The 12,722-nt window shown below is 46.4% G+C and overlaps 1 protein-coding gene across 2 annotated transcripts in view; it reads right to left on the bottom strand.

The window, feature by feature from the left end:
• The window catches only part of PTH1R (parathyroid hormone 1 receptor), a 125,984-nt gene that overhangs the window by 18,243 nt on the left and 95,019 nt on the right, over positions 1-12,722 (bottom strand). For both annotated transcript variants that reach the window (XM_074898208.1, XM_074898207.1), the window contains 3 exons: positions 7,236-7,330; positions 4,162-4,348; positions 583-736 (listed from right to left, as the gene is read on the bottom strand). In XM_074898208.1, the coding sequence (XP_074754309.1) occupies positions 583-736; positions 4,162-4,348; positions 7,236-7,330 (436 nt within the window). The remainder of the gene's footprint in view (positions 1-582; positions 737-4,161; positions 4,349-7,235; positions 7,331-12,722) is intronic.

Consider the following 12,722-nt stretch of genomic DNA (forward strand, 5'->3'; position numbering starts at 1 on the left):
TTCACCCATATCCCACCCTTTTCTCCTTACTCCAGGAAAAGATGCCCAAGTTAAAAGAAAAGGAAACAAAAAAAAAGTCTTCCCCACAAATTGCAGGTTTCTACTAGTGCCCCAACACTCATGAAACCTCAGGAGCTTTTTAAAGCAACTGAGATCTGAGGTAGGAAATCAGAGCTTAAGTCTGACGTTGGGAGCAGATGCTCACAGCCACATGCAACTTTCTGTCCCTCCAGACCAACATCTCAGCAGGAGACACTTGGCAGAGATGGGGATAATTCGAAGTGCAACTAAAATCAGCTGTCACACGTACAGGTCTGCAGCCCCAGAAGGACAAGATGTGCTGACTTTCTAAGCCTGGACTGATCCTTCCAGAGATTCTGGAAGTATCACAGTGTAAATACCACAATTTAGAAATGATAAAGGCTTCACAAGAGAGCTGACTTGTCCTTGCAAGAGTCATTGTGTTGTGATGCTCACCCAGCCTCTGTCCCCTCTCCTATATTTACGTATATACACTATCTGCTTCAAACTACCTCCAACAGACTTCTTACAGGTCAGCTGTAAGGGCCAGCTGTGACTTACCCCAGCCAAATAATGTGAATCCCCAAAGATACTTCTTCTCTGAGAAAAATGCCATGAAGATGAGGCTGTGGAGATAGAGCCCTTCCACCAGAATCCAGTAGTAATTGGTTGCCAGGAAGTAGAGGAAGAAGGTAACGGCTACTTTACAACCCACCTGCAAAGATCACAGAAAGACAGGGTTATGTGAGGAACATGGTGTGAAATTCTTGTTCTACATAAAGCCATAATTTACCAAGATGGGCTAGAAAACAAGATAGGGAAAGGAAGAAAAAAAAAAAATCCGTTGCAGAGCTTTTACAAGGGGGAAAAAATCAGTTCAAGAATAGAAGAGATGAACGATTGAGAAGAAAACTTCTCCCAGTCTGACACTGTGGCTCTAATAGCAAGTGAGTTGGGAGGTGTAGGAGGACAGGGGATGTATGGAGAGATGCTGACCTGATCCCACTCTCTCCCAAACCCAGTGATGAGGGACTGACATTCTTTCTAGGCCAGCTGTGTTTCATCTTTTCATTGTGTCTGTTGTCCACAAAGGGCTGTGGCCAAGTCACCTTGGTCTGGGTGACCTGGTGCAAGTCATGTCACTTGGAAATATGACTCCGTCCTCAGCTCATGGAGAAATACAAGCACCATGCTGAGGGTGACTCACCCTATCTTGTCATGGATGGCCAAGACAGGGTCCTCCACAGCTGCCTGTCTTTCCTCAACGAGTGTGAAGACATCCTAGACATCTGCTCTAGGCGTTGGTGACTCATCCTCTAAGAGCAAACAGAAGCTGGAGGATTTCACTCACGCTGTCAAAGTGTTTCCTGAACAGACCTGAGCTGCAAGGTGGGAGACCTGGTCGAGACTTCCAGGACACACTGATCTTAAAAGGGCTCATAAACTGACCTCTCACTCCACACTGACCTGTAATCCTTTGCTTTCTTGAGTGGGAAACCCTGACTGCGACTCAACGCTCCCCTGCCCTTCTGGCAGAGTGAGGCAAAGCCGCCCTTCTTCCACCATTTCTCAACCCTGGCAGAGAAAGGTTACAAAGTAATGACTCCACATGGGGTTTATTGGTACAAAGTGACACGTAAAGCCATCTCTTGTCGATGTGGAAATGCTAGGACTCTGGGTGGTTTGATGTCACAGGAAGTCTATGACTACGAAACACACCCCATGGCAGCAGCAGATCTCCACGCTGCCCCTTCCTTTGAGAGGCACACAGTCAACTTGCAGAAAATGTCTTTAACATCCACCTTGTGAATAAAAAGAGTTTTTATTCTGGCATAGCTCTCAGGCTAATCGTTTTCCAATCAAAACGATTGTGCACATATTGTATACATATCTGCATCTATAAATGTATATATAAAATATGGACACATTTACACCTGTTTTCCTCTACAAAGTGAGTTAAAATAGAAGGAAGATCAATTTAAAAAATCCCTGTCCAAGTCTAATAATAATTTTTATATTTACAAAAAGTCACCATCTACCCATATACAGGGAGCATCAGGCAATAGTCACAAAGCTTTCACTTCACTTGGAAACAAAAGAAATACATTAATTGTTGCCTTCATCACTAGTTTGCCTTTCAATTCAGAAGAATAAGAAGTGCCATTAAATTGCTAATATTCAAAGAATGTAATACATTATCCTAATTATTGCTCATAATAGGTCCAGCCCAAGGAGAAACAGAAAACAATGCAGTAAAATGTATTCTGTTCTTTCCAAAAAGGGTCTGTTTTGAAGCGTGTTGAGTGCTCCAGCCAGAGACTTGCCAAATTAGCGGAATGGATCTCTGAAATGGGAAGGATACACAATAACGAGTTTCCATTTGGGGGTACTTGGATGCACAGCGGGACACTCCATATTTGCTGATTTTATGTGGGGGTGTTGGTGGCCAGGTCTCTGGTAGCAGCACAAGCTGCTAAAGACTTGAGAAGCTGAATGAATACACAGGCACAAAGTTTATTGCCACATTGCGAGAGACGCTCCACTAGGATATATGAGCTAGTTCAGATTTTTTTTTTTGTGTGGATTGAAGGTAGCTCTTGATCTTAGATACTAAAAACTATCTTTTCTGTCTCTGCAGCATCCAGCAATTCATAGATGATGAGCTATCACACCTAGGATCTACCACGGGAAATCTGTGATGAGACAAGGAGAGCAGAGAGCTTCAGCAGGTGGAGACGACTTTGAAACATGGGGATGGGCTTCATCCCCCCCAAGCACATGGACAATGCAGATGCTGCCATCTGACCTTTCTATACAGTGAAAAGAAACATACTTTTGGACATGAATTCAACTGACCTCACTTCAATTTTTATTTTAGGATGTTTATTTTAGGCTTTGTTATACCCTCGACTGGCTGTGTTGACCATACTAATTCAGCTGAGCATAAATTGAACCTGAGTTGACTAGATTGAACGAAGGTGTCTCCCTTGTAGACATCTGCTCTTTGCAGATGAACACTACTCTTTCTTATAACAGTGCATAATCCCTCCATTATCCCTCCTAAAATGTCTTGTTGTTTTTGTTTTTGTTTTTTGTTTTGTTTTGTTTTCCAGAGATGGGAATTACAAATCACAACAGGAGCAACAAGCTATGGTTTGCTGAAAAACTACAGTGGGGTGAGACGTCTGCTGCTGAGCTTCTTCCTCCCAAGATACCTCTGCGCTGGCTATGGAGCCACGGCTGAAAATCTCCCAGGACATGCTGAACAGTGGCTTTGCTACATCTGGGCTGTCAGTTTGATGGCACCATTGTTACAGCACAGTGATACCTCAGTGAGTCAGAGAGGAGCTCCAAATGGAAAATCAGCCAGTTGCATGTTGTGGTGGGATAAGTACATGCTGTGAAATGCAAGGACTGAAGTGCCTTGTGTTGGGAAAGCCAGGAGAGTTTCCAGAGCCATACACTTCAAGGGGCCCAAGGGGAATGTTGAAAATAGTAGTTGTAGATGGGAACCAAAACATCAACCTTGACTTTAATGGGACTGGGGTTGTTTAGTCTGGAGAAGAGGAGGCTGAGGGGAGACCTCCTGTCCCTCTGTGACTCCCTGACAGGAGGGTGCAGAGAGGGGGGATGAGTCTCTGGAGCCAAGGAGCCAGCGCCAGGCCCCGAGGGAATGGCCTCAAGCTGCCCAGGGTAGGGTCAGGCTGGCTCTGAGGAAGGATTTCTGTGCAGAAGGGGCTGTTGGGCGTTGGAATGGGCTGCCCAGGGCAGGGGGGGAGTCCCCGGGATCCCTGGAGGGGTGGAAGAGTCGGGCTGACCCAGCGCTGAGGGATCTGGGGGAGTTGGGAACGGTCAGGGGGAGGTTCATTGTTGGGCTGGAGGAGCTTCAAGGGCTTTTCCAACACAGATGATTCTGTGATTCACCTTTGACTGTCATGGGGAACAGCTCTTCCTTAGCTCTGGGACTGGGAAGACCCACTGGGTCAGTGGGTTGAGAGGGAGTGGGAAGGGATGGGGAGAGGTTGTGGAGGGTATGGAAAGGAGGGGAGCTGGTGGCCCTCAGTAGGGGGGAAAGTCCCCTCAAAAGAGGTGAGGTGTAGGCACAAAGCCCGGAGGATCAGCTGTTCCAGTGATACTCACAAACTGTGATTTATCTGCTGGAGGTGCTTCAGTAATGGATTTCAAGTCTTCCTCTGAGATCCGTTCCATCTCTTCCAAAGCTGACCCAGAGTACAAGACTGCATCCTTCACGAAGATGCTCACAGCTCTCAGCATGAAGGAGACAAATAGGTGCATGTGGATGTAATTTCTAGTGCAGTGCAAACGTCTGGAAGAGACAGAGAAGGATTGGCGTAGTTTAGCCCATTTGTTGGACAGGCTCAGGGTCACCTCTGCTTCTGAAGAGCCTCAGCTCCACTCATCAGTGCTGTGCCATGGGGAAGCAGCGCTAGTGCCACGTGCCCACAGTTCACCCATGGGGTTGGTAAATGAATTATAATCCCCACTCCAGGAATTTGGTGGCAGCGCACTGCTGCTGATTTTGCACTAGGACAACGTTCTGCCTATACTCGTTTATTTCTGACTGGGAAATCTTCCAAAGAAACAGGGATGCATTTCTCCTGTATTGGGCATGGGCAGTGAGCACGCATGCAGTGGGCAGTGGGTCTGCATCTGGAGGATGGGTGTGTGCGGTGCACATGCAGCTGGAGGAGGGCATGCGATGAGCAGCCTGTGCTCAGTGTGTGCGCATCTGGAGCGCGGTGTGCGTACGGTGCACGTGTGGCACACGTGCGATGAGTTTGCACAGGCAGGACGCTACGCTGTGGTCAGGCATCAGGAGGAAGGGAGAGGTGCATTCAGCGTGAGGCACACGTGCAGCATCTGCACATCTGGTGAACATCAGGATGAACGCAGTGGGGGCACCGCCAACGTGCACTGAGCCAACAACAGCTGTGCAGGGCGTGTGTAGCCCTGTGTGCACAATAAGCACGTCGTCCCCGGTGTTCAGTGCATGTGCAATGAGTGTGCAGGAGACATGTGGTCGTTTTTCCAAGATGCACAGGCAGAAGGCAAAGTACATGCACCATCCTCACCGATACTAAAGTGCGTATCCCGTGTGTGTCTCTTCCACTTTTAAATCAATCCCTCCCAAAAAACCTGCCCTTCACAGAGTACAACCCCGCATTTAAAAAACTTCATTTTTATCTGCACTTAGTGCAGAGGAAATGAACTACGAAGGCTACAGAACTCGTGGCCACTAAAAACCTTGCAGAGGTTTGTGTAAACTGCTAATCTTTCTGCTCAATCCAAATTCAGTGGCAACTACAGTGTGCTGGGCTGTTTTATCTGTTTGCTATTACAGATACTGTCCTTTGTTTGGTCGTGTTGAGCAGTTTATGGGCTCCAACCCAGCAGTGGCAGCAATGACTCCACAAATGTCGATTGTAAAGCGCTTTAAGATCCTTTTTGGGGGAAAAGCTGGAGAGTAAGAAGGGAATGGGTTAGACCCGTATCTACAAGGTGTGTTTTAGAAAGGGTAATCATGCCTTTGGGGAGAAGAAGGGACTACCTGACCTGTTGTGGTCCCCTTCTGTCCTCTACAGCTCTGTTGCTTGGCTAGCCATGCATTAACGTAATAATGGATTTATACCCTCTTAAATCCCCAGCTCCAATAATGGATATAAAAAACAAAAGCTGTGGTTTTTCCTCTTTTGGAGGAGATTGTGATAGCAGTAACAGTTGTTTCCTGGGTTATTATAATACAAATTACGCCATGTGGAACTGCTGAGGTATAAATGAAGATGGGCTTTGTTCCCTGCATTTGAACTATAGTCAGTGAATCTCTGGATTCTGTGTTATCTGGAATAAAATCTGTCTTGGTTCCTGCTGCTGCTTTGCTCCTTGGGACAAAGACACTCTAGCACTGTCACCCACATAGTCTGGGCTGCTAAGGGAAGTGCTCTGACTACATGAATAGAGAGCCTGCCTTCTGAAACTAGGAGTACTCTTGCATACATGGACATTAAATATTTTAACAACCTTGCCAGTGTCCATGAGAAACGAAACAGGAGGGAAAGGTTTATGAGGACAGGAGGGTGGTGGCAGGGATGGGTACTGGGACTACATCATGTGAAGTGCCTCCAGGAGGGGTCTGTAGTCCCCTTTGGCACGTGTGTGTGTCACAGATTTGGGCTCTGGGATGCTCGCCTATCCAATCAAATCCCCTGACCTCCTTTTGCTCACTGCAGAGAGAGTTGAGCACTTTTAGATTCAAAGGCCACACATTTTATTCCCAATGGTATGTGTCTGGGGCTTAGCCTGAGCTTGCACGGTGGGAGTTGCTGAGCCCATCTGCAGACAACACGTGACTGTTTGCTGCACGGAGAATTTCCGTCCATAGCTGTTGTCTGGGTCCTGTGGTCTGCTAGGAGAGGCCTGGTATGCCAGCCACTGAAGGGAAACAAATCTGGAGCTCAGGGGACTGGGGCTCAGCACCCTGCTCTATTTGCAGCTCACCAGGCTGGTTTCCCAAACTTCTAGCTGTGACCAACACCTTTCATCCCTCCCATCCCATGGTCTCTGTGGCAGCAAGAAGATACAACAAACAGGTCTGAGGAATGGACGACGCAGGTTCAAAATGGTATTTAGGGGTCTACATCCCTGGGCAGGGGTAGTGGAATGTGCAAACAATCAGAGTTAGGAGGGTGAGCAGTATTTTTGGATCCCTAGGTACGGCAGCAGCACAGGGAGATCGGAGAAGGCAGTCCAGTACTTTTATATGTCTAGGGTCCCCTCCAACTGGTCTATTCTTCATGAATATTTGCATTTAGAGTGGAATTTCCCTTCTGAAATCTTAGCTATATAAAAATCAGCCATCTAAATCTAAGCCAGTCATATGAAGGAGTAATAGGGACAGAAAAACCTAGATAGTCATTCAAGGGAGACAAACCTCTTCCTGGAGACGCCTCTCTTCCTGTTTGCTACAAAGAGGGTCTAGAAAACTCCGTTGCAGGCAAGTGGGAGAAGTTCAGACAGCCCACCCACCATCCCCCAAGAAGCTTGGCCTAAGTGACACTAACACAGCCCAAAGTACAGATGTAACCTCTTGTGGTTTGCTGAAGAAGCACATGAAACCCCAGTTTTATTCTTTAGGAAAGCCCAAGGCTTTTCCAAGTCTAGTGACAACTCGCTTAGGTAGAAACAGAGCCGCCTACCTGAAGTATCCCAGGATAAGGACAGCAACTGTGAGGGATCCCAGAGAGATGGAGTATCCAACAGTATAAATCAAATAGAGGCGATCAAAGACCTCCTGCAGTAGAAATGATGGAAAAAATAGCGTCACATTAGAACGCGTCCTACTGCATCGTAACACAACCATGGTAGCAGCACAGAGATTCGGGCTATCATACCTGCTGGGGTTGTACAGCTCTGGGTCTGGGAAACCTTTGACAATCAATCACTCTTCTTGTCACCTTTTTGACATAAGAGCAGCTTGGAAGCAATATTCATCTTTCCTAATGACTGGGTGGAGCTGGGATTATTACCAAGGACTAGTGATGAAGTTGGGTTAATCCCATGCCTGGGAGTTTTGCGTCTGTTTTCATCCCAAAGGAACCCAAAGCGCTTTACAAACTCTCAGCCAAATCCGGAGATCACTTGGCAACTTTTGCTTGAAAAAAACTGCCCACTGACCTGGGATTTTTGCTGGAACTGTAAAATTTAGCCACAGGGCTGTGCCATACCATTGCTGAATGACTGATGTCCAGGCTAGTGGTGTCAACCACAGAAAACAGGGGGAGAATATACTTTGGCTGCAGGATATGAGAAGAAATCACCTGCATTTGTTTTCCTTTTTAAATTCAAAAGCAGCCTATGACTCTTGTTATCCAATCCAGACACAACTTTAGCTTGCCAAAGTCCCATTGGAAAAGTTCCTGTTATAGGAGAGCTCATACTAATTAATCCTGTAGCAGGTTTTAGTTCTCCTGGCCCTTTATATTTCAGAGTTGGGCTTAAAACCCCTGAGCTTTCCATTAGATATTGAGAAGTTTTTCTTCATCCTGTTCTGGGCCATGCAGTTTAACTCAGGGAATACAGAATATCTGCCTGAAAAGGGTTAAAATGCCTACCACCATCCTAGCTTGTACTGCCTTTCATCGTCTGAAATTAGAAATAAACCCCGAAGAAACCAACCAATTCAGCATCTTTCTCCTCACTCCCTCCTCCCCTGCCTCCCGCCTTTCCCTCACCCCACCCGCTGGGTTGCAATAACATTAGTAACGCTGGGCTCTGAATGACAGCTCTGATTTTGATTTGATGCTAGAAATGTTGTCCTGGAATGCAAAACCTCAGCCCTATTACATCAGAATCCCCAGATATGTGAATGTTTCTTTGCGGTTTCCATTGGTAGAGTGGTGCGCTTGCCAATATTAATCTAGAGTGTGTGTATTTATATATATATATATATATATATATATCTGTGGAGGCAACAGGCACTAAAAAGCCAATATGAGCAGATTCAAGAGCTTTAGGGGAAAAAAAAGAGGTCCTTCCCTTCAAAGTTTAGTGTGCTTTTGTCACTGCCAAACTGGAATCCTCTTTGAACTGGAAAGCATTTGCCTCCATGGTGAAAAATTTTTAAAAAATAAAAATCCTGCTCCAAGTTCAGGATTCTTGGTAATTCGGCAGTTGTGAGGCGTTTCTATACCCAGCTGAACAAAAGCATCCCTGAGCTCCATTCAGTAATTTAACCGGAAAGATCCATGTTCCTATCAGACAACGACACTGTTGTAGCAGCAATGGCCTTGGGAAGGGCCTGCTGATTGGCTGGCAAGACATTTTTGGAGGCTGTGGTTAATTCCTCTGATTAACCACAGGGCCTCTTTTTGAAAGGCTGTTGAGTCAGAACTGCCAAGACATACACATGCATGCATGCATGCATGCACGCTGGTGTGCTTGCTTGCAGACATAGGTGCCACAAATCTTACCCAGTGTCACAATGGGGAGCCTTCAGGGAAGGTGATTCTTTAGATGGGGTGTTCAGGTCCTTGAGGGAAAGCCCCAGGAGCAAAAAGTTGAGGTTCTCCAAAAGGTTGCACAGGGCAGCCCTTGGGAGGGCAGCTCGTGCTTTCTAGCCTGTCCTCAGGAGTGATGAGACCTGGATTTACCCATGAGGATATAAAAAAGCTCTGAAAGCAGTTCCAGGTCTCACTCATCTCCTAGCACAAGGGAGGTCCCAGCTTGGTGGAAACCACAATGCTGAATCAGGAAATATCCTCCAGGTAACAAAATATTTTGTCATCTGCCAGCTGCAACAACCACCTCCATGGTCTGAGAACTCTCTTTTTGGAGCTGAGATAGACAGGAGTTTAAATAATTCACAGAAGGCCACAAAGGTCATGCATGGCCAAGCCATAGACGCAACCTGGACCTCTGTAGTCTCTGCACTACTTACTAGATCAACCTGCTACAGCAGGAGCTCTACCTAATGTCTCTTATAAATCCACCCTGAAGACAGACTGATCATTGCTGATCACCCACTGACCTGTTGGAAGAGTCAACCCACCCTGCAAAAAAAATCCAGCCTTGAAACACCGTGGTTTAAAGAGTAATACCTTAACCTGTGTCATTTAATTTGACTCCTGCAGTAACCCTTCACTGTTTCAACTGTTGTGCGCTGAAAAAAAGCTAAAGGAAAACCAGAAGGGCTAAACCTCAATATCTGTGACTCCAGGGGCTGGGATTATCACCAATATACTGTAAAACTCACAACGCAGTACCAAGATCAGGGATCATCAGTTTCAAAACTGGCATCCTTGAATGTTGCCTTCTGCCCACTCCATCCCAAGACCTGATAGGATTAGATAATGGTGTGGGATGGATCTGATTCCCCCCTCTCATCCTCTCTCATAGCTTTCCTGTGTCTCTTGCATCTGCCATCTCTCTAAGGAGCACCAACTTGTCCCCTTCCCCTGCCAACAGGGCCTGCAGAAGAATGCTCTGAAGGCATTTCCTTCACATGGCTGAGCCAGTCGTGGTTGCTAGTGGAGGGTGCTGGGCAGGATGAGGCTCCCCTGATGTGGCTGAGCTGGTTTTGGGGTTGGTGAAATGGCTTCCCACCAAGTCATTCACCATGCATCCTCTCTAGGTCATGCTCTGTGGTGCTCTCAGGTGCTGCACAGCCTCAGGGCTCTTCCTTTCCCTTGTCTTCTCTGGTCACACGTTGCAAAGCTCCACCACACTGCAACCATCAATCTTGTACAGCCAGGTGAAATGATCTGTCTGCAGAGAGCTAGCCCACCTGATCCTGCCTTCCCGACTTCACTCCAGCCATAACTCAGAGGTTGACAATAGACCAAACCACAAAAAACGTAAGTACTATTTCAGACGTATTGCGTGCTGAACCTGTAACAAGATCTCCCTTTCTCCCTCCCTCTTGATTTGGTGGGAGACTTCCTCTTTTCTCCCCTTTGCATCTCAGCTTTCCACCAGCCTGACCTCAGGGTAGAAACTTCACGGCAGCCTGGTGGCTTTAAGAGGACAGGAAACCAAAACAGAGTTGGAGATGGCTTCTGCGTGAACTCAGAAAGTGCACAGAAAAATAAAACCAAAATAAACAAAACCTAGCCACCATGGTCATCGACAGGCTGGATGTGCCCCTCTCCCACAAGGGTCCTTGCATTCCCTACTCCCTGTGGTTTGGATGTCTTCCAGGTGTGTGTGACCCTCAGAGCAGTTGGCTGTTACATTTTCATCCTGTGCTCAGGGCTTAACCTAACTCCTTATTTGTCCGCTTTCACCAATGGGGAAATAATTTGCATTGATCTGAATCCAGAGGAAAACTGCTTTCCGCTGCTCAGAGCTACATCAGAGCACCAGGCGTGGGGTTTCAAGGCCCCATCCATTGTGGAGCAGTGGCTGTGCTTTTACTCTTGCATTACAGCCAGCTGTAGGACAGGCTGTGAGAAGAGTATCTCTGCTCCCTCGAAGTATGGGTACATGGTATTTGGCTTAGTGGATGTGGTTCTCTAGAATAAATGTCTATGGTGTGGATAGTTCTATCAGAGCTGGCCACCTGAGGCCCCAGCAGCAGTAAGAAAAAGGTGCTTTAGGCTGCACTTCATCCGTTTTAATCACAGGATGGTGTCCTCAGCCATCAGCTGCACTGACTGAGCTGTCACAAGAGGAGTCCAGGGTGACGAGCTCAAATAGAAGTGTTTAAATTTATAAAGCAAGTGCCATCAATTTGAGTCTCAGGTAAAGGGTCCTATGATTCTTAGGACTCAATTCAGTTGTCCTTTCATGCGTCTCATGTCATTTTAGACATGCAAGTGTCCTGTCTGGCTTCAAGCTGCTTTTACAGGAGGGAATGTGTTTGCTGCAGGTCCCATGTTGTATCTGCAATTCCCATGCAGTTGTCTCATTCACCCCAGGACATCTCATTTAACAAGGGGCGTAAATATAACCTATGTTTCAACATCCGGATGAAACCTTCAGGGCTTTGGTGGTCATGTGTCCCGTTTCTTTCCAGTCTCACAGGGAGGGATGTGGGTGACTGAGGCATGCATTTTTCTAGATGGCTGGTGGTAAACTCCATTCTGAATATCACTGCACTGTGCCCTGTATCCAACTTTCTCCTTTCATCCTTTTTCTTTCCCTCTTTGTGAGACAGTAACAAGGCTGCAACATTTTGGTCGTGAAGCTGAAATGGATCCAGTGGTGTTTTGAGGGGTTGGCAGGCTATGCTGAAGGGTGGGATTAGCAGTATACGAGGGTAGAGGCATATGTAAAGGCTTTCCAGATCAAATATCTGTAAAGTTTCTCAAAGCTGCTGATTCAGATGTTGCTAATGACATGTTTGAAATTAGTAGGGGAAGCATTTTACTGCTTTGAATGATAAGCAGTGCCAGAAAGCCTTTGTCACTAGCTCTAGTCACTGCTTTTCTTGTCTTTTTTTTTTTTTTACAATTAAAAATGTGACCAAAAAAAAAAAAAAAAAGTGCTTAGTGGCAGGGAGAAGAGATATTTGCAAAAGGCACAAAACAGCCACTGATTTCCAAAGCCTAAGTGAAAACATTGAGTACTGAACATAACTTTTTTGCTATGGAGTTTGTTTCCTCATCTATAGAGGTGCCAGGTGCTTCAGATCCTCACATAGCGACTGGTGTCAACTCTCAGACTAAACCACCCCAATTCAGATGTGCAAATGTGTGTCTCTGTGTGTTGAGTGTCCATGTCTACGTGGCAGCCCATGAGGAGAGATCTTCAGATTTAGTTGCCTGCACATAAGCACTAAGTGTTGTGAAAGATGCCTGAATATAACCACGTGGACCGCAGATGCTGTTCCGGAGGAGCACGGTCTCACAGATATCTGCAAGCCTTATAGCTACTGTAATGCATCTCCAGTGGTGGCAGGTGTCTAAGCGTAGGCAAATAAATTGGACCCCTTAACTGCAGTCAGCAGAGCTGTTCAGCTCTACAGAACGGTCTATGAAAAAAAAAAAAGGAAAAAAGGAAAAGGGTGGCAGTAGACCCAGTAGACCTGTAGACCCAAAGTTGAGATCTTTGGGTGCCCCATAGCTGTATTTATAAAAGGCAGTGCTTTTCCATGTCCTGCCCAATTTATCTACAGTATTCATAGCCACAAGACATCCAGGAGGCCACAGACAAAATGTGCCCCAAATTTCCTCTTTACATTAATA

Source organism: Athene noctua, chromosome 2 (assembly GCF_965140245.1).
Source record: "Athene noctua chromosome 2, bAthNoc1.hap1.1, whole genome shotgun sequence".
NCBI classification, from domain to species: domain Eukaryota; kingdom Metazoa; phylum Chordata; class Aves; order Strigiformes; family Strigidae; genus Athene; species Athene noctua.